This window comes from Corylus avellana, chromosome 10, assembly GCF_965113065.1.
Source record: "Corylus avellana chromosome 10, dhCorAvel1.hap1.2, whole genome shotgun sequence".
NCBI lineage: Eukaryota > Viridiplantae > Streptophyta > Magnoliopsida > Fagales > Betulaceae > Corylus > Corylus avellana.
In genome coordinates, this window is record NC_142499.1 from 11,279,643 (window position 1) to 11,301,689 (window position 22,047).

General features: G+C 36.8%; 1 protein-coding gene across 2 annotated transcripts; it reads left to right on the forward strand.

Moving 5' to 3' along the window:
* The first annotated feature begins 1,096 nt into the window (after positions 1–1,096).
* Positions 1,097–21,253, forward strand: LOC132162595 (ELMO/CED-12 family protein). 2 transcript variants are annotated; one of them, XM_059572860.2, is made up of 10 exons: positions 1,097–1,346; positions 2,067–2,228; positions 2,373–2,475; positions 6,284–6,396; positions 12,713–12,781; positions 13,702–13,817; positions 13,939–13,993; positions 20,186–20,306; positions 20,548–20,690; positions 20,789–21,253. In XM_059572860.2, exons 2-10 carry the CDS (start codon positions 2,088–2,090, stop codon positions 20,888–20,890), a joined length of 963 nt encoding a protein of 320 aa, XP_059428843.1. In that variant the 5' UTR covers positions 1,097–1,346; positions 2,067–2,087; the 3' UTR covers positions 20,891–21,253. The 2 variants fall into 2 exon arrangements, with proteins under 2 accessions (XP_059428843.1, XP_059428844.1); XM_059572861.2 differs by lacking the exons at positions 13,702–13,817; positions 13,939–13,993.
* Positions 21,254–22,047: the final 794 nt, after the last annotated feature.

The following is a 22,047-nucleotide window of genomic DNA, read 5'->3' on the forward strand; positions in this document are numbered from 1 at the left end:
TAGACTCTAGTGAGTTATCTCTAATAGAGAAATGCTAAAATCTAATAAAAACTCTACATTTTGTCCACAAAAGTTCACATGGCAAGATGTCACATCATTTTTTTTTGGAGGGAAAAAGACAAAATAAAAAGAAAATGATGTAGCATCTTGCCACATGGACTTTTATGGACAAAATATGAAATTTTTATTAGATTCTAGTATATCTCATCTCCAATAAGTGGCACAAGAGACAAGTGTCGCATTTGTATGAGCAGTAACATGGAGCTTTATTAAAAAATTGGACACAATTAGGAGAAAAGAAGTTGATATTTCAATTTAGGGTTAAATACCAAATACCTCCTGAGGTTTGGTAACTTTATTTTTACCCTCTGGGTTTCATTTTTATCAGAGGACTTCTCTAGGGTTTTGATAAAGGACCAAGTTAGTCTATCCGTTAGTTGACCGTTAGGACTGATACGTGAACCAATTAGATATTGACACGTGACACTTATTTAATTTTTTATTTTTTTTAAATTAAAAAAAAAGTATTTAAAAAAAAAGGAAAAAAATTGGGGGTGGCTCTTGGCCATTTGGGGTGGCCTGGCCACCCCCTTGGGCTCCAAGGGGGTGGCTCCCTAGGGCACTAGGGGGTGGCCGCCCTAGGGGGTGGCTCGGCCACCCCCATCCGGCCAGATGGGGGTGGCCAGGCTACCCTCATGGCCAAAGGCCACCCCCAAAAGGCTAAGGGGGTGGCCAATTTTTTTTTTTTTTTTTTTTTTTAAAATACATTTTTTTTAATTTAAAAAAAATTAAAAAAAAATTAAATAGGTGCCACGTGTCAACATCTGATTGGTCTACGTGTTAGTCATAACAGTCAACTAACGGATGAACTAATTTAGTTCTTTATTAAAACTCTAAGAGAGTTATGTGATAAAAATAAAACCCCAAGAGAGTAAAAATAAAATTATTAAACCCCAATTGGATATTTGATATTCAACCCTTCAATTTGTTAGAGGTACACCTGTGCTACTTTTTGAAACGGCTACTTGATTTTGGCCCTTAACTTATTTATTTATTTTTTTGCTTTTTTATTTTATAACTTGGACTATCCATTTAAAATGCACGGTCTAGATAGAGTGTAATCGCACGGCGCAATACCACCGGATCTCGGTCCTGTTGTCGGAGACCGAAGTGTTTCTTTCAGAACACGTTACACCGACACAGGGAAACTCTCTCTTTCTTTCTTTAATTTATTTACTTATTTGCTTGTTAGTTAAGAAAAAGAGAAAAAAACAGGAAGAAGAAGAAGAAAGGAGAAAAGCTAAGCACAGAAGTTGGGCTTTAATTTTGCATTGCTGAAATCCCAAGTACGAATCTTAGACTCTCTGCTTTATTTTTCTTTGATTTTCGTTTCTCTCTGAGACTGAGACAAATAAGTGCCCAAGCACCTCTTTTTGATGGACCCCGAAATCTTTGACTCTTTAGGGTTTTAATTTGGTTCCTTTATTTCTTCGTGTCAGATCTGAAATTGCTTTGCCAAGGAGCTGGTTTTTCTTATCTATTGCTATTTGAATTTTTGGCTGTGTAGGTGTTGTATTTAATCAATTGCAATTGATGTTCAGCTGCTTTTGTTCATATGGTCACGTTAATTGCTTCTCATTTCGCTACCGTTTGGAATGTGTTGGGAAACTCTTAGAAGATTCTTAATTAGAATATTACATACATATACGTATACATACATATGTATGTATGTATGTATGTATGTATGTATCCATTGATTATATTTTCTGGGAGCCCATTATGACATTGTTTGTATAACACGAGCTCAGTGAAGGACATATAATAAACTAGGAATCTTTACTGTGTATGAGGAGCAGTAAACATACTGATGACATCCAGTACTCTGATGTCTGGGACCCATTTTGATATTGTTTGTGAAATACGAGCTGATTTCTTTGGGAAACTCTTAGAAGATCCTTACTTCATGTAACCTATCAAAAAAAAAAAAAAAAACCCAATCAAATGATCCTTAATTCATATTGTTTGATGCCCTCTGTGCCCTTAGAATGATTGTGTTTGATATGCAGGATAATACAGTAAACATACTGATGACATCCAGTACTCTGAGGAGAAGGCTCCATCATGGCGATGTTGATGGAAAGAGGCATGAGCATTTGGAGACATCAGAGTTGGATGGTCTGAATGAGCCCCTACTTGGAAATTATGAGTATGATGATAGGCATTCGGAGGTGATTCCACATTTTATTTTGTTTATTTAATTATTTTTTATGTTTTAAAATTTTTGTGTTCTGATAATTCATGAAGTAGTGGAAGTTCTGCTATTTTTACTTATATTTAACCTTTTCTGCGATCAATATTTGGCTTTATCGCAGGGATCCAAACTAGAAGATCATTGCGATGATGAGCAGAGGAAGGAACGCCTCCATTGGACACTTATATTTTCACAATTGATTGCGCAATGGGCACAATGGTTAGGTAGGTTGTGTTGTTTGTATGTATTTTTAGGTAGACTAATAGATCATACTTTCCACATGCTATCCTTTGTCAAATATACTTGATTGTTTGATCGTGTAGCTAGTTGGTAGGCTTGTCCTACTATCGAAAATATTTAAATCAACTAATGTTTTTTTTTTCTTTCTTCCCTTTTTCCTTCTTTTTGCTTTTGTGAAAGTGTAATATATTAGCACATTTGCATCATAATTGGATTCCTGCCTCCTATTATTTTATCTCAAAACTGTCTTCTCTAAATCAGTCTGCTAATTATTAGTCCAGAAACTATCTAAATTTTTTTTTGGCTTACAGTTGCACTCTTTCTAGAAAACCGTCTTTATTTGATGTATGGTATAGTGAGTGACTGTTATATTGTGATTGGGTTGTTGCACATAGTTGTTTCATCAATAACATGGCAATATAAGTTGAATTCATAGTAAGTTTCCTTATGCTGATCCTTACATTTTGAGTATAGAGTAGCTTGTAGAACAATGAACAGGTCTCATCATGGATGATTTTCAAATCCATAAGACTTGTTCATTTCAAGGTATCTATGTTTTTAGGCGCTTTAGTTGGCAGTTAGCTTCAAGGATTTTCAAACAACAAATTGTCAACAAATTAGCGTAGAGAGTGCACTATATCAAGAAGGGGGTGAGCTATTAAGGAACTCACATGGTAAGAACAGAAGTGAGAAAAGGGTGAATTTTATTCATGTGTAGTAAAACCTTATGTATTGATTCTCAAGTATGGTATGTCAACTTTACGTATTGACTCTAGGTAAGTATCTTTGATCTTCATGACACATGAAATATTGACCAATATATATTTTGTATCCACATAATTTGCAAAATGAGAAGAATTTGAGTAGTTTTGTTGATACACCTAAATTTGTTTGATTTTGTTTTCCTTCGTTTGATAAGTAATAATCCAATTGGGAGGACTTTGATTTGAAGCTGTTTTTGGGTTCAAGGTGAATCTGGCTAAATTTGTCTTGGTCCTTGTTGGTAGTATGAATAATACGGGCACTCTGGCTGGCATTCTTGGCTGTGGTTTAGCTTCTATGCCTTTGAAGTACTTGGGTCTCCCTTTGGGGGCCCCGTTTAAGGTCAAGGCCAGTTGGGAGGACTTGTTGGAGAAGTATGCCAGAAGGTTGGCTCCTTGGAAACGCTTGTATTTGTCTAAGGGGGGGAGGATTACTCTCATCAAGAGCACCTTATCCAATCTTCCCACTTATTTCTTGTCTCTGTTTCTTATTCCGGCTTTCTTGGCGAAGCGTATGGAGAAGATCCAACGTGATTTCTTATGGGGTGGGATCAATTATGAGTTTAAGTTCCATCTGGTTAGTTGGAACAAGGTGTGCTCTCCGATCTCTGAGGGGGGTTTAGGGATCCAGAATTGCGTTTGATGAATAAAGCTTTGATGGGGAAATGGTTGTGGAGATTTGCTCATGAGAAAGAGGCATGGTGGAGAAAGATTCTGGTGACAAAGTATGGTGCGGTTTGGGGTGGTTGGCGTTCTAGGGTTCCCAGTGGTTCGCATGGGGCGGGGTTATGGAAGTACATTAGCAGGGGGTGGAGGTCGTTTCATTGTCACATTAGATTGATCCCTGGATTTGGGTCCAATATCAGGTTTTGGGAGGATATCTGGTGTGTTGACATGTATCTCAAAGATGCTTTTTCTAGTCTTTTCAATATTGCCACCAACAAGGAAGTGTCTATTGCGGATAACAGGGAGTGTACAAATGGTTATGTGTAGTGGAATGTTTCCTTCATCCGTAGGGTTCATGATTGGGAAGTGGAGATCTTGTCCTCTTTTTACACTCTCTTGTATTCACACTTGATGCGTAGAGTAGGGGATGATCGGATGTGGTGGATCTCTTCTAGTAAAGGTAATTTTGAGGTTATCTTTCTACAAGATCCTTGCTTCTAAAGATCCCTCCCCTTTCCCTTAGAAGTGTTTATGGCGCACCAAGGCTCCTTCGAAAGTGGCTTTTTTTGCTTGGATGGCCGTGCTTGGGAAGACTCTAACCTTGAATAATGTTCAGAAGAGAGGTATTGTTGTGATAAATCGTTGTTGCATGTGTGAATCGGATAGGAAGTCAGTTGACCATCTCTTTCTTCATTGTGGGGTTGCGTGTATCTTGTGGAATGCCGTTTTCTCTCGGTTTGGTTTGTGTTGGGTGATGCCTGGCAGCGTCAGGGGGTCGTATGATTCTTGGTGGGCGGGTGGCAAATCTCGCAGTGCTGTTGTGTGGAAGATGGTTCCTCTTTGCCTTATGTGGTGCATCTGGATTGAGTGAAATGCTAGATGTTTCGAGGACTCGTCTAGGAATATTGAGGATCTTACACACTTTTTCTAGTACACCTTATTCACTTGGACTGCTGGCTAGCTAGCGCCCTTAGTGATTAGCTTCCCTGATTTCCTTTTTATATTTTCTTCTTTTTTTTTTCTCCCCCTTAGTCGCTCTCTTGTATACTCCTTGTGTACTAGGATTGTGCCCCTTTGCGCTTTGATAAATGCATCTTTACTTTAAAAAAAAAAAGAAGGTAATAATCCAATCTTATTAAAAGTGTAAGACACCCCTAAACCAGAAGTATACAAAAGAAATTACCTAACTAGAAAGGGAAAAAGGAACAAGGAAATCAACATAACTAATCGACAAAAGGAGACACAAAAGCTGCAGTCCAAAGAAATATCCTCCAAGGGCCTCTCTAAGTCCTCAAAGCACCTTTTGTTTCTTTTTCTCCATAAACGCTAAAAGAGACAAGTAGGCACCATCTTCCATACCGTAACACTCTTCAACCTTCCAAAGGACCACCACCAAGCCAACAAGTCGATAACCTGTCTAGGCATAACCCAAGACATCTCAAAATGACTAAAGAGAGCACACCACAAAGCGGAAACCACATCGCAATGAAGAAAAAGGTGGTCCACTGTCTCCCCATTCCTCATACATATGCAACATCTGTCTATCACAATAACATATTGCTTCCTGAGATTATTCAAGGTCTGGATCTTGCCTAGAGCCACCTAGAGGAAGCAACTACCTTTGGAACAATCCAAGGAGCACAAGAAGGACTTGACCTTGAATAAACCTCTTTTGGAGGAGACCCACCACAGCTTATCTTCACAACCCCGTCCTACTATAACTGAATGCAACACCTGGAGAAAGGAAGCAAAGACATCCACCTCCCAGTCATGTGACTCACTAGAAAAACACGTTCAACTGATTGGATCTGCCCAAAAATTTCAAATTAGCTGCAGCAGAGGCACCCTTCGCAAGAGCAATACCGAATAAAATTGGAAAAGCTACCTTAAGAACTGTATCTCCGCATCACAGATCATTCCAAAAGCTAATCCTAGTCCCATCCCCCACCTCAAAGTCTAGTATAGCATTTTCTAACTTCACACAGTCAGAATTAACTCCAGTCAAATCACATTTCTTTGAGCTTGTTCCAATCTCTCTTGAGCTAATTGCACTTTTTGATGAATGCCCCCACGACACTGAGACTAGCTTAACAGTCTTAAGCTTGCAAACCAGTTGATACATGTTACAATAGAGCTACATATGTATGCAATCGTATCTATAGATTGCAAGCATCAAGTAGGGTGTTAAATGATTATGCTGACTGTTCATTGTTGTTACTATTTGACTGCATTTCATGGTTAACTACTTCAAGAATCGTACTATAAGCCTGTAGATGTGTTGTTCTTTGCATGCTTTAAATGCATTGTATATGTTGGGTATATATCATTAGTTTGGTTGACTAAAATTTCATCTTGGTCTCTTTAGCAAATATTGTTCTTGGACCTGGATCGCTTATTGGACGCCTTTTAACTTTTCCATCCAACATCCAAAGAGGACAAAGCAATAAGCTGCTTACACCTACACTTAGCCCTTTGCAGGTATGTCCAATGATGCAATACATTTTAACTTATAGCAATTTATTGTATTTAGCCATTTGGAATAGAAGAAAGTTTTCCATATGAAGGCTCTCAAATGTTATATAATTATGGAACAAAATAATTTACTTTCCTTGCTGTTTATGCTTTTTGTGTGATTCCTATTTTGCTGAGTATTTAAGTTTTCTTATTCTTTGAGGCAGTTTTATCTCCAACGCAAATTGGTTTGAAGAGTGATGTTTTTACCAGTTTGGAGTTTAGAATGAGAACTTGTTTGAGGCATTTGAGTTTCTCTGTAGGCTCGCTCCCTTGTATTTACCATCATTATTGTGTCTAATTTAAGTTTAAGTTGTGGAATAATTTTCTGATAGAAGGTTAGGTCCAAACAGTACTTTTAAGTTGTTATGGAATATTATCTGATAGAAGGACAATTAGTGCTTCTTATAAAAGCTTAAAATTTTTGTTTGATTTTGCTTGATTCGTTTAGGAGAATGTTTGGTGGAGGTTTGAATAGAAAGGTCTTGTTGGGTTGAGATTTTGGGTCCGAAGTTAGAGGTGTGATGCTGTAGTGATGTAAAAGAATCTGATGGATCATGTACGTAGAAAGGAGACTTGAAAGGATTTTTGCATGTCAAGAAGGATGAAAAGAGTGCATTCTGAATGTTGGGCATGATTCAAATCAGTTAGTTAAAAAGAATAAGTATTACTGGGAATAGCAACAGTTGTAATGAATCGGGTGGGGCACCAATTCTCTCCGGTTGGTTGCTGTTCATTTTTGGCAGCTGAATCGATTGGTGTTGCCCATCATAAATCACTTCCCAAACTGACTGACCTAGGGGTAGTTATTGAAGCCAACCAACATTGATGGGTTTCAGTTAGTGGTCAATCGATTTAATCGGCTGGGGCCCTATGAAGGTGAGAGTATCTTTTTAGAAGTTCTGATCTAGAACATCATGTTGATATGATGTTCGGGGGTGTGAGATGGTGCCAAATAGAGGTTGGGGACGTGAGCACACCAACCGAGAGATGATGGAGACAAAGAGTCAAATGGAGAGGGGGATGGAAGAGGAAGAGGTAGATTGACTCTTTGAGAGAGGGAGGTGGCTAGGGTTTGTAAAAGGCGAACCCTAATAAGAAAAGGTACTTATATAATATCACCATCATTGGTTGGGTTGGTATAGGTCACTTTTTTAACACTCAAAGCCTATTTCCGACCTGAGCTTGTAAATTTTCGAATTTTTCTACTCAACATAGGAAACTGACTGATTTCATTTGATTTCTGGTCGACTCAGTTGGTTGAGTCAGTTTTTTTTGGCAATTTGCCCACTCTAGTAATGAAATATCTATTTCTAACCATACATTTGGTTGTAATACAAGAGTAGAACCCCAAATTTGCATTTACTATTTCAAACTCTTTTTTGTTAATAATCTCTCTACACAATTGATTTATAGGTATTTGGTTTTTGGCCAAGCTTGTTGCCATCTAGACTAGCAGCTCCTTACTATTGTCTCATTTCATAGAGGAGCATAATATTTCTCCTCCACCAATGTCATGATCTGTGATGACATATCCACCATGAACCGCGCTGCACCCCCACATAACATAATTGAGTCTGGAAGTGTAAACCAACTCCTCAACCACATTAGTTCCTCTTCCATTGCAAAACTACTATGTTTGTTGCCATCAAATTGAGTCTACTCTTGTTGACTCTGGCCTTAACTCCAAGGCATTTGCCACTTTGCACCCCAAAGGCTTTCAATTGAATGAGAAAAGAAGAAAAATTGAAATTTGTAAAGGTTGGTGGGTAAGGCGGTTTTCAACAAGGTTGGATGCAGTTGTGACTATAGCATCCATTAGGAAGGCTCGTGACGGCTTGACTTCGTCTAGATGAGGCTAATCTGACTATGTGTGGGTCAGTTGGAGGCTAGAAAGGGTCTGATGTTGTTGGTTATTAAGGACTAAAATATCCAGCTTTGACTTTCTGTTTAGCAGCAACAACGAGGCCTAAAACTGGTTCAGCAAGGCCGACAACCATGACCTAATGTGGCTGTTTCTTTGGCAATCAGATGTGGATGGGATTTTGTCCTGTGAAACATAGAAAGGAATATGATGAAGAGCATCACCATTTTTGTTTTGTTTTTTCTATTGGTTTAGAAACTATTACAGTCGTGGAATTACTATGGTGACACAGTGGTGGGATTCGTATCAGTTCATTGGTAGTCCTTGCTTAGTTGCTTTGTTGTTGCTAATAAATTAAAGTGGCTGAAAATTGATTTTAAATGTTAGAACAAGGAGGTCTTCAGGAATGTAGAGGAGAGGAAGAAGTCTATAATGGAGGAGATCAAGTCTTTCAATTGTTTAGAAGAGGAGAGATCTCTGGTTGAAGAGGAGAGAGTTAGGATGGTAAGGCGAAAGCAGATTTGGAGAACGTTGCTCTTTGGCAAGAAGTTAGTTGGAGGCAGAAATCTAGGGCGACTTGGTTAAAAGAAGGAGGTCACAATAGGATATTTTTTCACTGCCTTGCTCTCACAAGAGAAACAACTTTATCTCTAGCCTTAGCATTGATGGCAATACTACCTTTGATGCAGAGGTGAAATGACAAAATCATTTATTATTACAAGAATCTCTTTAAGAAATTGGTTCAATGGCGCTCCAAATTAGACAGTTTGGAGTTTCCTTGTTTAGACTCTGTAGAAGTGGATTGGTTGGAGAGATTGTTTCAAGAGGAGGAAGTTCTTCAGGCGTTGCTTAATATGGATGGTGACATAGCCCTGTGCCTGAATGGCTTCACTATTGCTTTCTTTCTTTCTTTTTTTTTTTGTTTGGGTGCATTGGGCTATAGTAAAGGATGATCTTATGTGCATCTTCCATAATTTTCTTCAGCATGAGTTGTTTGAGAAGAGCTTTAATGCTACTTTCATTACCCTTATCCCTGAAAAGATTGGGCAGTTGGAAGTAAAGGATTCCAAACCTATTAGCCTGGTGGGGAGTATATAAAATTTTGGTTAAAGTCCTTGCTATCAGAATGAAACGGTTGCTGAGATTGCTCATATCGAATGGTTAGAACTCCTTTATAGGAGGGAGACTAATTCTAGATTCAGTTCTTATAGCAAATGAGTGTCTAGACAACATGTTGAAATTGGGAACTCTTGGTGTTATTTGCAAGCTGGACTTGGAAAAAGCCTACGATCATGACGACTGGAGTTCCTTTTCCATCTTTTTGGGCGTCTTGGCTTTGGTGCTAATGGAGGAATTGGATGTCTGCTTGTATCTCAATGGCCTGATTCTCTATTTGATTAATGGTAGTCCCCACGGTTTCTTTGGTAGCTCCCTGGGCTCTTGTCAAGGGGACCCCCCCTCTTGCCACTCTTTGTGATTGTCATAAAGGCTTTTAGTTGGTTGCTATCTAGAGCTATGGTTTGGGTATTTATCTGAACTTAAAGTAGAGATACATAATGCCGCTTCCCTAGAAATATCCACCTTCTGTTTGCAGATGATATGCTCATTATGTGTGATGGAGACTAAGATCAAATCTATAATTTGAGACATCCTTTTGCGTTTTGAGGCTATTTCAGGTTTAAAGGTCAGTCTTAGGAAATCTGAAATAGTTATTGTGGGAGAGGTGCCACATTAGGAAGAGCTGGTCAATAGTATCAATTGTAGTATATCTTCTCTACCCTTGAAATATTTGGGACTTCCACTGGGTGCTTCTTTTGTCTAAAGCTATTTGGGATTGAATAGTTGAGAAGATGGAAAAAAGAGTGGCTAGTTGGAAGAAGATCTATTTGTCTCGGGGACGGTCTCCTAACTCTTATTAGAAGCATGTTATCCAGTTTACTTATGTACATCTTTTCCTTGTTCTCTTTACCAGTCAATATAGCTAGAAGATTGGAATGTCTTTAAAGGGACTTTCTTTGAGATGGAATGGGTGGTGAGCCTAAGTTGCATCTGGTGAACTGGAAGACTATTTGCTCCTCGGCTTCTAGAGGAGGATTAGGAGTTAAAAATCTCATGTTGTTCAATAAAGCGTTACTTGGAAAATGGCTTTGGAGATTTGTGTAAGAGGAGAGTTCTCTATTCAGACAAAAAAGAAAAAAAAAGAAAAAGGAGAGAGTTCTCTAAGGAGAGAGTTCTCTATGGAGACTTATTGTTGAGAAGTGTGGAATCCAGGGAGAGGGCTGGTGTGGAAGGACAATAATCGTAGATCAAAATCAAAATAAAAGGAAATAAATCAAATCAAATCAAATCAAATGATAGTATAATAGGAAGTTTCAATCTTCAACTCTGTAATCTTCAAGATACAAACTGAGAATTGTTTTTCGTTATATGAAAGTATAAATATATTTAGTGGTGAACTAGTTTCCTAAGAATTAAATATATACAGTTTTTGAATGGAATAAATTTTAGCATTTTGTTGAGGTTCAACAATGCCGTTACTCTGCTCACTTGGACGGCTCTTAGATACCTTGCGGGGTGCGATTTCGAATGCTATAAAAGGATTTGACTTCCCTCACTGGACACCAATTGGTTTTCAGATGAGATAGTCAAAGGCTTGATCCAACAAATGGTATTAGAGCCAAGGTCATGGGTTCGAGTCGCGGGAGCGTCATGTTAAGGGAGGGATTGTTGAGGTTCAACAATGCCGCTGCTTTGCTCACTTGGACAGCTCTTAGATATCTTGCAGGGTGCGATTTCGAATGCCATAAAAGGATTTGGCTTCCCTCACTGGACACCAATTGGTTTTCAGATGAGATGGTCAAAGGCCCGATTAAACAAATTTGATAGTAATGTGTCTATTTTTCTTTTTTTCTTTTACCCTCTTCTTCTAGGTTGAAGTAATCTATCAATTGAATCTCGGTATCAGTTATGTATGCACTATGTTTGTCGACGCATATAGAATTGGTAATGAGATCATATCACTTCTCAAAGTTTTATTGGAGATAACTTGTAAATTGGTGGTATTTCCTCATGGAATGGTCAACCTTAAGGGTGGGCAAATTAACCGTTACCGTTTAACCGGCCGTCTACCGGCTTCGACTGAACCGATATAAACCGTAGCCGATATGCCGATATCCTTATCGGTTAAAAAAAGTAAACCGGAATTCGGTCCGGTCCGGTCCGGTCCGGTTAAGCGGTTCTTATCGGTTAACCGGTTAACCGATAAGAAACCGGAATTTTTTTTTTTTTTTTTTTTTTTTTTTTTTTTTTTTAAGTCCTAGTCCCAAAACGGCGCCGTTTAGTCTTTTAGAGAGGTTTCCAAATTCCCACAAGTGACACAGGTTTCCGAATTTGTGTAATGATGTTGCCCATGACTTATTTTCCTTTTGCTAAGTGACTTTAATTAGTTAATACTTTGTTTATTATTCATTAATGAATTTTATTTTAATTTGAGTTTGGGTAGGTTTGATTTTTTTTTTTAAGTGATGGCATTTGATGAGATTTCTTTGCCTTTGGTAAAAGCATTTTTCATTAACTAGTTTTGCTAGTCTAATTAGCATTCATTATGTTAATTAGTCCATTTGATTTGAAAAAATGTATTTTATAATATTAAAAAAAAAAAAAAAGGTTGAAGTGGATCAATATAAAAAAGTTCCAATTTTTAGCCCAAAAAACAAATATTTGGGTCCCAACAAAAAGTATTTGATCCCTAAAACATCTCATTTTTAATAAATTATTTTAGCCCAACAAAAAGTATTTGGGCTCTCAAAAGTCAAAAAAACTCATTTTTGGTTTTTGGCCCAACAAAATAAATCAATATAAAGCTCTCGGTTAAATCGGTTAACCGGTTTAACCGGACCGTTTAATCGTGTACCGTTTTAACCGAAATTATCGGTTAAAATTCTTATTGGTTCGGTATCGGTTAATAAACCGTTTAACCGAAAATTATCGGTTAATAACCGATAAGGTCCTTAACCGGACCGTTTTGACCGATACCCAGGCCTAGTCAACCTAGTGGTGTTTAACAAAAATCCACATAATTATGCAGTTTTTGCATTATTAATTATCTCATGAAATGGCCAACTAGTGGTGTTTAACAAAAATTCTCATAATTATAAACTTTGGTTTTTCTTGCATTATTAATCATATTGCTTTTATATGATTATCATATTGCTTTCATACTTACCAAAAAAATAATAAAATAATAATAATAATCATATTGCTTTCATATGATTATCCTTTTACATGGTGGTATCGGTTACTCATATTGCTCTACAATCTAATGTGGAAAGTTATTTTTGTGATTTAAACCATTTGTCTTTTTTAAAAAATTGTCTCACTAAACTTCTTCTTGTTACTCTAATTTTTGTGTCCTTTTAGGAAGAAAGACTCAAAAATCTACGACAAAGACTTGAAGTTCCCTTTGATGGTTCTCGTGTGGAGCACCAAGTAGGTTTTTCCTGTTTTACTTCTTTATGATCATTTATTTGGTCGACATATGCTATCTGTCCTTGATTTTTATCTTCTTGTGAGATCTTAATGTGGAGCTCTTTGAATTAAGCTGTAGAAGTCAGTCATTTATGTATTTTTTACTTTATTGAGGGAAGGTGGATATGAAGCCACAAAATTTTATAGAAAATTGCATGTAGCCATTGGAACATTGTCATTACATTTGATTGAGGTGCAATATAGATTCTTTCTGTTTGGATTCCTGATGAATCAGCCTTACTACCATGTAAAAGGATCTTTTTTACAGGTGATATGAGTCATGTCATGCATCATGAGTTTCCTAGCTTTAATAAAAGCCTTGTCCGGGTTCATATTGCCAGATTTTACTGTGCTGTAATGATGCTCTACTCTCTGTTGCATGCAAAATACACAAGCTGAATGTTCGTCTAAATCTATGGGCTGATCTTCCCACTTGTCTAGAAAATTATTCCAGTAAAAGATCATTCCAGTTTTGATGTGTTCTCCAGTAGTATGTCTCTATTTCTAATGGGCTGTTATTTGTTTGGTGCCTTTTTTAAAGTGAAGATAATTTGGATTACCTAAATTCAAGGACCTGTATCTATTTATTCTAAACTAGTCTAAACATAATTTTAGAAAGTCATTCAAAACTTGATGGAAGAACCAGCGTTTATTGAAGAAGCTATAGAGTCGAGTTTCTGTTGTTCGATTAAAAGCGTCTTTGTAGACGTCTTGGTTTGTCTAACACTTGTAATCTAGCATATATTTTTTATGCACATGGAAAGTGATTTTTCAATATAATTTATGTACAAGTAGAAGGCTTGCTAGAGAAAGAAGAGTTTTTCAATATAATTTTTCATGTTCATATTCCTTTGGCATGTTTCTGAATATCTGGATTGCAGGATGCACTTAAATTGCTGTGGAGGTTGGCATATCCTGATAGGGAACTCCCATCTCTTAAATCGGATCTTTGGAAGGAAATGGGCTGGCAAGGCCCAGACCCTTCTACAGATTTTAGGTATGCAGAAGAACTTGTATGAGAACTAAATCTTAAAGATTCAAAATTTGTTATTGTGATTTCTTCCCGAGGAGCTTCTCTATATCATACTTAAAGGTGAAGTTATCAACTCTTTTTGCAGGGGTGGGGGTTTTATATCATTGGAGAATCTTATCTTTTTTGCGCAGAAGTATCCGGTTTGTTTACTACATCTATATAAGCACTACTTGCATGAATCTGAATCTTTCATTCTAATTAGCTATATTGGTGCTTCAGCTTCCTTCTTTCATTCAATGTACTTTCAAGATGTATTTCATCCTTTTGGTTGATTTTGTACCATCCCATGGTCTCAAGTCCCATTTTCTTTTATGATTTATTATATCACATTAGTCCTCATTTTTGAAATGGTCTGTTCATTTGTAGTGAAGATGTCTACTGCATCAATAAGCATTTGAATGTGCCATACAATCAAAATGGGGCAGATAGGAAAAAGGAAGCAGTTGTGGGGATAAAGCATTATGGTTTATGATTTAACCATAAATATGGTTGTAGACAGAGCAGAAATAGGAGTTATTTTGCCAATCAAGAATAGCTAGGGAACTGTTATGTCTAGTGTGATTAAGGAGAGTGGGTAAGGTTCTTTTAGCTGTTACACAGCAAAAATTTCGAGTTGTAGAATGTGATTATGACATATGAGTATTTATGTAACACCCTACCCCAAATCACACACAATATTGTCTGTCATTTGGGGTGGGGTATTACAAATAGTATCAGAGTCATTGTCTAGCCTGAGATGGAGATGTATATGTGCTTATATATGTATACACTTGCACCTTTCATAACAACGTGTTTTAAAGCCTTGATGGCCATGATCCCACATCAGAACTCTGTAGCTAAGCAAGCTTATACAAGAGTAGTACCAGGATGGGGCAGAAGCATTTACATAAAATCATTTTCATACAAAATCATAATTTTGGATACATTAAAAGGGGCTATCAAAGAAATGCTAACATTGTATTTTGTTTCGTTTGAAACAACTTTAAGAAAACATAACATTAACATTTGGAAGAAATCAAAGGTATGATTGTACCTACTTACAGAGTATTCAACTCACACTTGATTTTTTTTTTTTTTTTTAAATACAACCTAGATGAAAGCAATGATGGTTTTACAGGCCAGGGGAACTAGAAACAGAAGCCACAATTAGGAGATGAGTGGAATAAGTGAACTTAGCACATTAGCATGATTTGGTTTTTCAGTTTACTTTCTTTCATAAAACTTGAAGTTTAAACTTTTAAGTTTTTATTAATTGAGTTGTAATAATTTATGAGACTGATGAATTATTAATATTTTAGTTTACGGAATGTTTATAACCTCATGAGAAATGCGTAATATCATCTTCCTATAGGAAGGGGGTGTTACGATTTAACTCTCTTGTGGTTGTACATTTTACAGTTAATGTAACAAAAGGAATTAAACATTTGGCATGTTCCCTATTCTGAATAATATAAGAAATTGTTGAGGGTTTGGAATAGTATTTAAGTAGTGATATATATTTCTGGTTAGATACTAAGCCGTTAATGATGGTGATATTTTGGATGGAGTCTTGGTTGTAGGAACCAAGCACAGGAATCGGATTTGAAATGGAGAGGAGCCGGTTTATGGCTGAGATATCTTTAAAAGGATCCAAGGTTTAAACCGTGCCATGTAATTTAGGGAAATAAGCTGGTGTCTACCATCTAAAAGTAAACGTCAAATCCTCTTTTCCATCGAAACCCAAATCTCCCTCTTCCATCCCACATTCCTTCCACCCCCCCCCCCCTCCCCCCCCGCGACGCCTCCACCTCAACCACCATTCTCAATTTCAATTTCATGTTCTTATTGTATTTTGTGTTCTCTTTCAATTTCATAGTTCTACTGTGACGTGCCAAGCAACATAAAACACAATCTTGCAAAATCAGAGCTTCTTCTATACAGGTCGGACACATTTGAATGATTTTTCTTACCAACCCAAACTCAAACCCATGACTCAGATTGCACAAAAGCAAACAATTCAGCACACGAGGTCCATATCACTAACTAAAACAATGAATTCTAAACCAGAGTTATCATCTGAAATAATGAGAGAATTGGAAATGTAGACCTTTAAGCCTTGTTCAACCGATTCACGGGTTGTTCTTTTATGGGCAGCATCAAACGATTTGGAAGAGCCAGTGGCGTCCTCATCAGCAGCGTACGGTGGTTGGAGGTACTTGGCAATGTGCTGTGGTTGTGCTTCAAGAGTGAGAGAGCTGGGGCTTGAAGTTTTGATGGAACGAGTGGTGGTATCGCACGTCAACTTTCCAGTAGAGGTGGGCAGATTAACCGTTTACCGCCTACTGACTACTTACCGACCGCCACCAAACCATTACAAACCGACAACCAACTTCTGGCGGTCGGTAGGCGGAATAAAAATATTGTTTCAACATCAATTTGGCTCAGTAGGTGGTAGAATTTTTTTTTGTCGGTTGGTTAATCGACAATAAACCGACTTAACCGATTTTTCAAGTGAATTTTGAATTTTATTTGGTAAGTCTCCTTACCAGCTGATTTGTGGCGTTCTTTTAGTCCGTGTTCTATGAATTTACTTTTTCTTTTCATTTATAAAGTATATGTTTTACTGATTTTGTAGTTACAAGAAATTTGATAAGTTTTAACATAAAAGCTTCTAACCGGCTTAACTAACTATCTATTAACCAACTAACGATTAACCGAAAAAGTCAAAACTATTCCTTGTCAGTATAAAGTTGGTTACTTAAATGATTTTCACAAATCGGTAGGTGAAAATGCCCCTACCAACACGGACCGAACCGATACCCACCCCTACTTTCCAGCCTCTTGGTGTGATGAGTTGCTTGAGAATGATGATTGCGGTGGAGGAGGTGTCGCTGAGGGATGGAGGGGAGGGGAATTAGGGTGGAACTGCAGGGATGAAAGAGAGGGATTTGAGTTTGGATGCAACTTGGGGATTTGACGTTTTCTTTTGCTAGACGTTAAAATTTTGTTTTCTTAAATGAGGTGGCACGTTCTTAACCTTATATATTTTTAAAGAAATCTCAGCCATGAACTTGCTCCTCTCCATTTCATTTGGATCCGATTCTACAAGCATGGGTGTGTTAGCCTGGTAGTAATCTGCAAGCATTCTGTAGTAAACACTTCCAGTTATTGTTTTATAAACACGTAAACAATTGAAAAACCAAAAGTCTGAACATTTTCCTTTTGGCGCAGGGCTTGGTTTTTATAGTGGGTGAACCACAGAAATATAAATGGTTGTCATTAGTAGTTGTGAGAACCCTACTATGTAAGAGAATCTAGTCAACCTTAGAAGAGCAAATTTGATTATTTTAGAGAGCTTTGTTCTTATAATGGGTAGAAAACTACAAAATATTAGTGGTTGTGTCCTAGCAGTTGTAGGAACCTTATGTCGTAAGAGCAACTAGTTAATCTTAGAAGTTTAAATTTTTGGGGAAACAAAATTAGTCCTTGGGGACTTATCAAAAAAAAAAAAAAAAAAAAATTAGTCCTTGGGTTTCTGCATGATTACAAATTACTACCTATGTTTTTAATCTTGCAATCAACTACAAGAGTTTTGCCTGATTTTTAAATTACTCATTTTGGCACTATTCTATCAATTATTCTATTGAACCCTGTGTGAAATTCTAATTATAACCAAAAAAATTAACTCTACAAAATAAGTAAAGCAAAAAAAAAATAGGGAAAAGTCTATGTATTCTCTTCAAATTACCATCCAATTGACAATATCTTCTCTAAACTTTCAATTGTGACAAAGTCTTCCCTAAACTACCCAAAAAATGACAATATCTTTCCCCAAGGTCAGCAAAGAGACAAAAATGGCCATAAATATTTTTAATAAGACAAAAGTATTCCAATAAATTTGAATAAAAAAATAAACAATTTTTTTTTCTTAAAAAAAAAAAACAAATAATTTTTAAATTTTCACACCCTATTTATTTACTTAGTTTTCACACCCTACTTATCAAAAAAAAATTTATTTACTTAGTTTTGAATTTTTTTTTTTTTTTTTTTTTTTTTTAATTCTTAATTTTTTTAAGGGAATTTTTATTATTAGGGAGAACATTGACAATATTTGGTAGTTTGAGGAAGACATTGCTCCAATTAAAAGTTTGAGGGGACATTATCAATTGGGTGATAGTTTGAGGGTATGTGGACTTTCTCCAAAAAATTACAAAATAAAAAAAAAGCCAAACAAGAAAATCATTGGGATTGAAGGGGAGGTTGTACCCGTCGGTGGGCATGGATGCTAGGGGGTGGAGGTGGTTGGGTCGCATGGGCCCCCTTTCTTTGTGTTTGCTAGTCTTTTCTATGTTTTGCTTTCCATCTGTGCTTTCTTTAAAGCATTATGGGAGCTCCACTGTTCTCATTGTTGTTGGCTAAGTCTTTTTCTTTTTTCCTAACTAAACAATATTGATTCAACATTACGCTAGGGGACTACATGTTTTTTTTGCTTTGACAGAAAAACAAAAGAGTCAGGAAAGAGAGACAGATAGTCGGATTGAGTTCCACAAATAAGCCTTTACAAACCAAAAGGCAAATTCACAAGCTCTATAAAATTTATTTGAAGAATATCCATGTGAGATTTTGATAGATTATTACTTGTAATTGAAGAATGCAATCCACCTGGTGGAGGGGGTAGAACTGTGGAGGCCCTACGACCTCCACCTCCAACAATCTTTTCTTTTCTTTGTAATTCTATTTTTCAATACATTTTTTTTGGTCACTTTGTTTTTGGGGCATAATTGGAATTTTACACATGTTTTGGTTAAAAAAATAAATAAATTGACGAAGTAGTGCCTGAAGGAGTAATTTGAAATTCAAGCAAAACCTTTGTAGTTAATTGCAAAAAATGAGTAACTCAAGTAGCAATTTGTAATTGGATGAAAACCTAGTTCTAATTTTTAAATTTTCCTAAATTGTATTTTATTGATTTATTTGCTATACGTCTTTTTGAAAAGACAGTGGGTATCGTTGACTATCCACCTTATTTAAAATGCCTTATATTTTGGCTAATAGCGGCCTACATTTCCACCTGTCAGGTGTATGGTCATATGTATTCAGGTTTGATTTTCATCAATGGGCCCATGTAACTTTGTTGAAAATATGCTTTTGAGTGAACCAGTGGCAGTTATGTACTTGCTTGAGTTATCATTTGTGTGAGCATGGAATGCATAAGTGTGTTAGGAATGTGCTTATGGTCTTTGGACCCATCGAAACCTCCCATAAACAAAGGGTAGAGGGTGAGGTCATGGGATTGATCCATTGTGGATGCATGCTTTGCGTTTTCCTAGGAAAATAAAACTAGTATACTAGGAATGTGATGAAGTCCATGTTTAGTTATTATAATCGGTTTAGTGGTCACTAGAAAGAGACCACTTTGAAATAACATATCTTGGCAGAAATTGGAGCACCCTTTTTTATCAGTGGCCCTGGAGAAAACCCTTCTTTGACAATTAGGAACATTTAGGATTTAGCAACATTTTAATTGTTCTTTATAGCTTCTTAACAATGCAGTCTTAACATTCTTTCCCCTTTTTTTTGGGTGGGGGGATAATATGAACCCTATGCTTCCAAATTTATCTGCTGAATACCTTGAGAGCCCATAACTTCTTTCAGAATGTGTAAGAGATTGCTTCTGAACAGGATGATCTTTGCGTTGGAGATATTGCTTAGGTTTATCTGGATGATTAGGCAATTAAAGCATTCTGATTTTATGGTAAAACCTCTTCATTAGGAGACGGCTACATCATTTTTTTTTTTTCTGCACTGTGGATCAGTGGAGGTTGAATAGAAGGATGGGACCTCATAATCCTCGTATCAAGTAGCTGAAAATAGATTAAACACGCCTACTTAGCATTAGAAACTGAAAATAGATCAAGTTTGATCTTTGGTATTAAGCATTCGCATTAGATGCTGAAGAAGCTATGGCACCGTCGCTTGGACAGATGAAAGCAATTAGGAGCCTGTCTATCATTTAGAAAGATTGTTCTATAGCAATTCCCTTCCCTCAATTGTGGGACCTTTACTTGCGGGATGCATGAGACACTTAAGGAGCCATGCTACTGTTTTCTCATTGGGGAGAAAGAGATCTTAGGGGCAGGTCCGGACAGGAAGTCGCTGGGTAGTACTCTAGGCAATTTGGTTAAGTTTTGGAGATCCTGTAATGAGAATGAATATTGTTTCCTGCATCCCATTACATTATTGGAGAAGCATGGCGGACTTTGTGGATGAATTCAAATGTACATTTAAAATAACAGTTTTGGTTATTGAAAAAAAAATATATATATATAAAACATTTCTTGATATTTTTACAGGAATCATTCCAGAGATTGTTGCACAAACAAGATGGAACTAGAGCAGAGTGGGAATATCCTTTTGCTGTTGCCGGGATCAATATTTCTTTTATGCTGGCACAAATGTTGGATCTTCAATCAGGTAATTTGAATTTCTCAAATGACGATTGTACTCCTCTCATCACACACAACAGATATGCTGAAAAATGTTCCAACTGTAATGAATGCTATTAGCAGTTGCATCCCAAGACATTTTCTATGGCAGAGCATGACACTGGTTTTTTAGCTGCATCTGATGCCAAACAGACTTCACAGCTTACCTTCATGAAGAATGCAGGGAAACACTATTTATTTATTTATTGATTGATTTATTTATTTTGCAGGAAAGCCAACTTCTTTGGCTGCCATTCGCTTTTTAGAATTGCTTAACGAAGATGAAATGGCATTTGATAACCTCTTTTGTGTATCCTTTCAAATGATGGATGCTCAATGGCTTGCAAAGCGTGCTTCATATATGGAATTCAATGTAAATCACATCACGAGCTTTGTACTGAAATGAAGTCTCTTCTTTCTGCCCTTAAATTAAATCTGCCATTGCTTGTAATTCTTATTTTGTATTTCCAGGATGTTCTCAAGTCTACAAGAACTCAGTTAGAGCGCGAGCTTGCGCTTGAAGATGTCTCCGGTGTCAGAGATTTACCAGCATACAACCTCTTGAAAACATAGTCTGCTCCTGCTTTACTAATATATAACTTCTTTCACTCACTTTTTTCTTTAAATTTAGCTACATAAAAGCCTGTCCATATCTCAGAAACCACACCCAACATATTCTTTTCTTTGACACGCCAAGGCATTTATTAATTTTTTTCATCTCTTGTTGTAATGTTAAAATACAGCTTTGTAAATGCCCTAGATTCATGTGGGGCTGCATTTCTATATTCAGACGATGCCACCCAAGGCATTCATAACTAAGGCCGATCGACAAAAGTTAACTTTTCAAAAGCATTGTCAAATGAGGCCCAATAACCTCACTTTAGAGAGGCTTTTCATTATAATAGAAATAGAAACAAACCACAATTTTCTTTGGCATTTTGTTTTTTAACAGTTTCATAATATCGTGTAATGATGCAGTTGCTAATCACATGATAATGGAAAAGCGAGCATAGCATACTTACTGGAATTTTTTAAAGTTGACTATCAGAGGGATTTATGTTCAATGGAACAAATTGACTATCAAAGCATAATTTACTCATAATAGATTCCTTTAATTATCATGATTGTTCTGAATGGCTGAGGAATGTTGGGAAACCTACTGTTTCTCATTTATTTCTTGATTTTGTTTATGTAACTATTTTTATTTCCTTGATTTTCTTTTTATTTCTTTTATGTTGTCACACGTGCATTTATTTCTATGTCCAAAATAGGTGTAATTCCTATCTATTTAAGATTGTTCATCCTAGGGAGAATGATTATATATTATGTGTTGGTAGCATATGAGACTTTTCATACGATGCACACACGGATGAAGGGGAAGAGTTTTATGGCAGTCAAATTGGACATGAGTAAAGCTTATGATCGGGTGAAATGGCAGTTTCTCGAGACTGTAATGAGGCATATGGGTTTTGCCCCGTGGTGGATACAACTCATTATGATGTGTCACTATGGTTCAATATGCAGTTATGGTAAATGGGGAATCGTGTGGGTAGATTAAGCCAAAGAGGGGATTGAGGCAAGGTGATTTCATCTCCCCTTATTTGTTTTTTATATGTGCAGAGGCTTTGAGTGCAATGCTTACAAAAGCTAATGAGGAAGGGAGTTTGAGAGGGGTCCCTATTTCAAGTGGGGGCCCTTGGATAAGTCATTTATTTTTTGCGGATGATAAC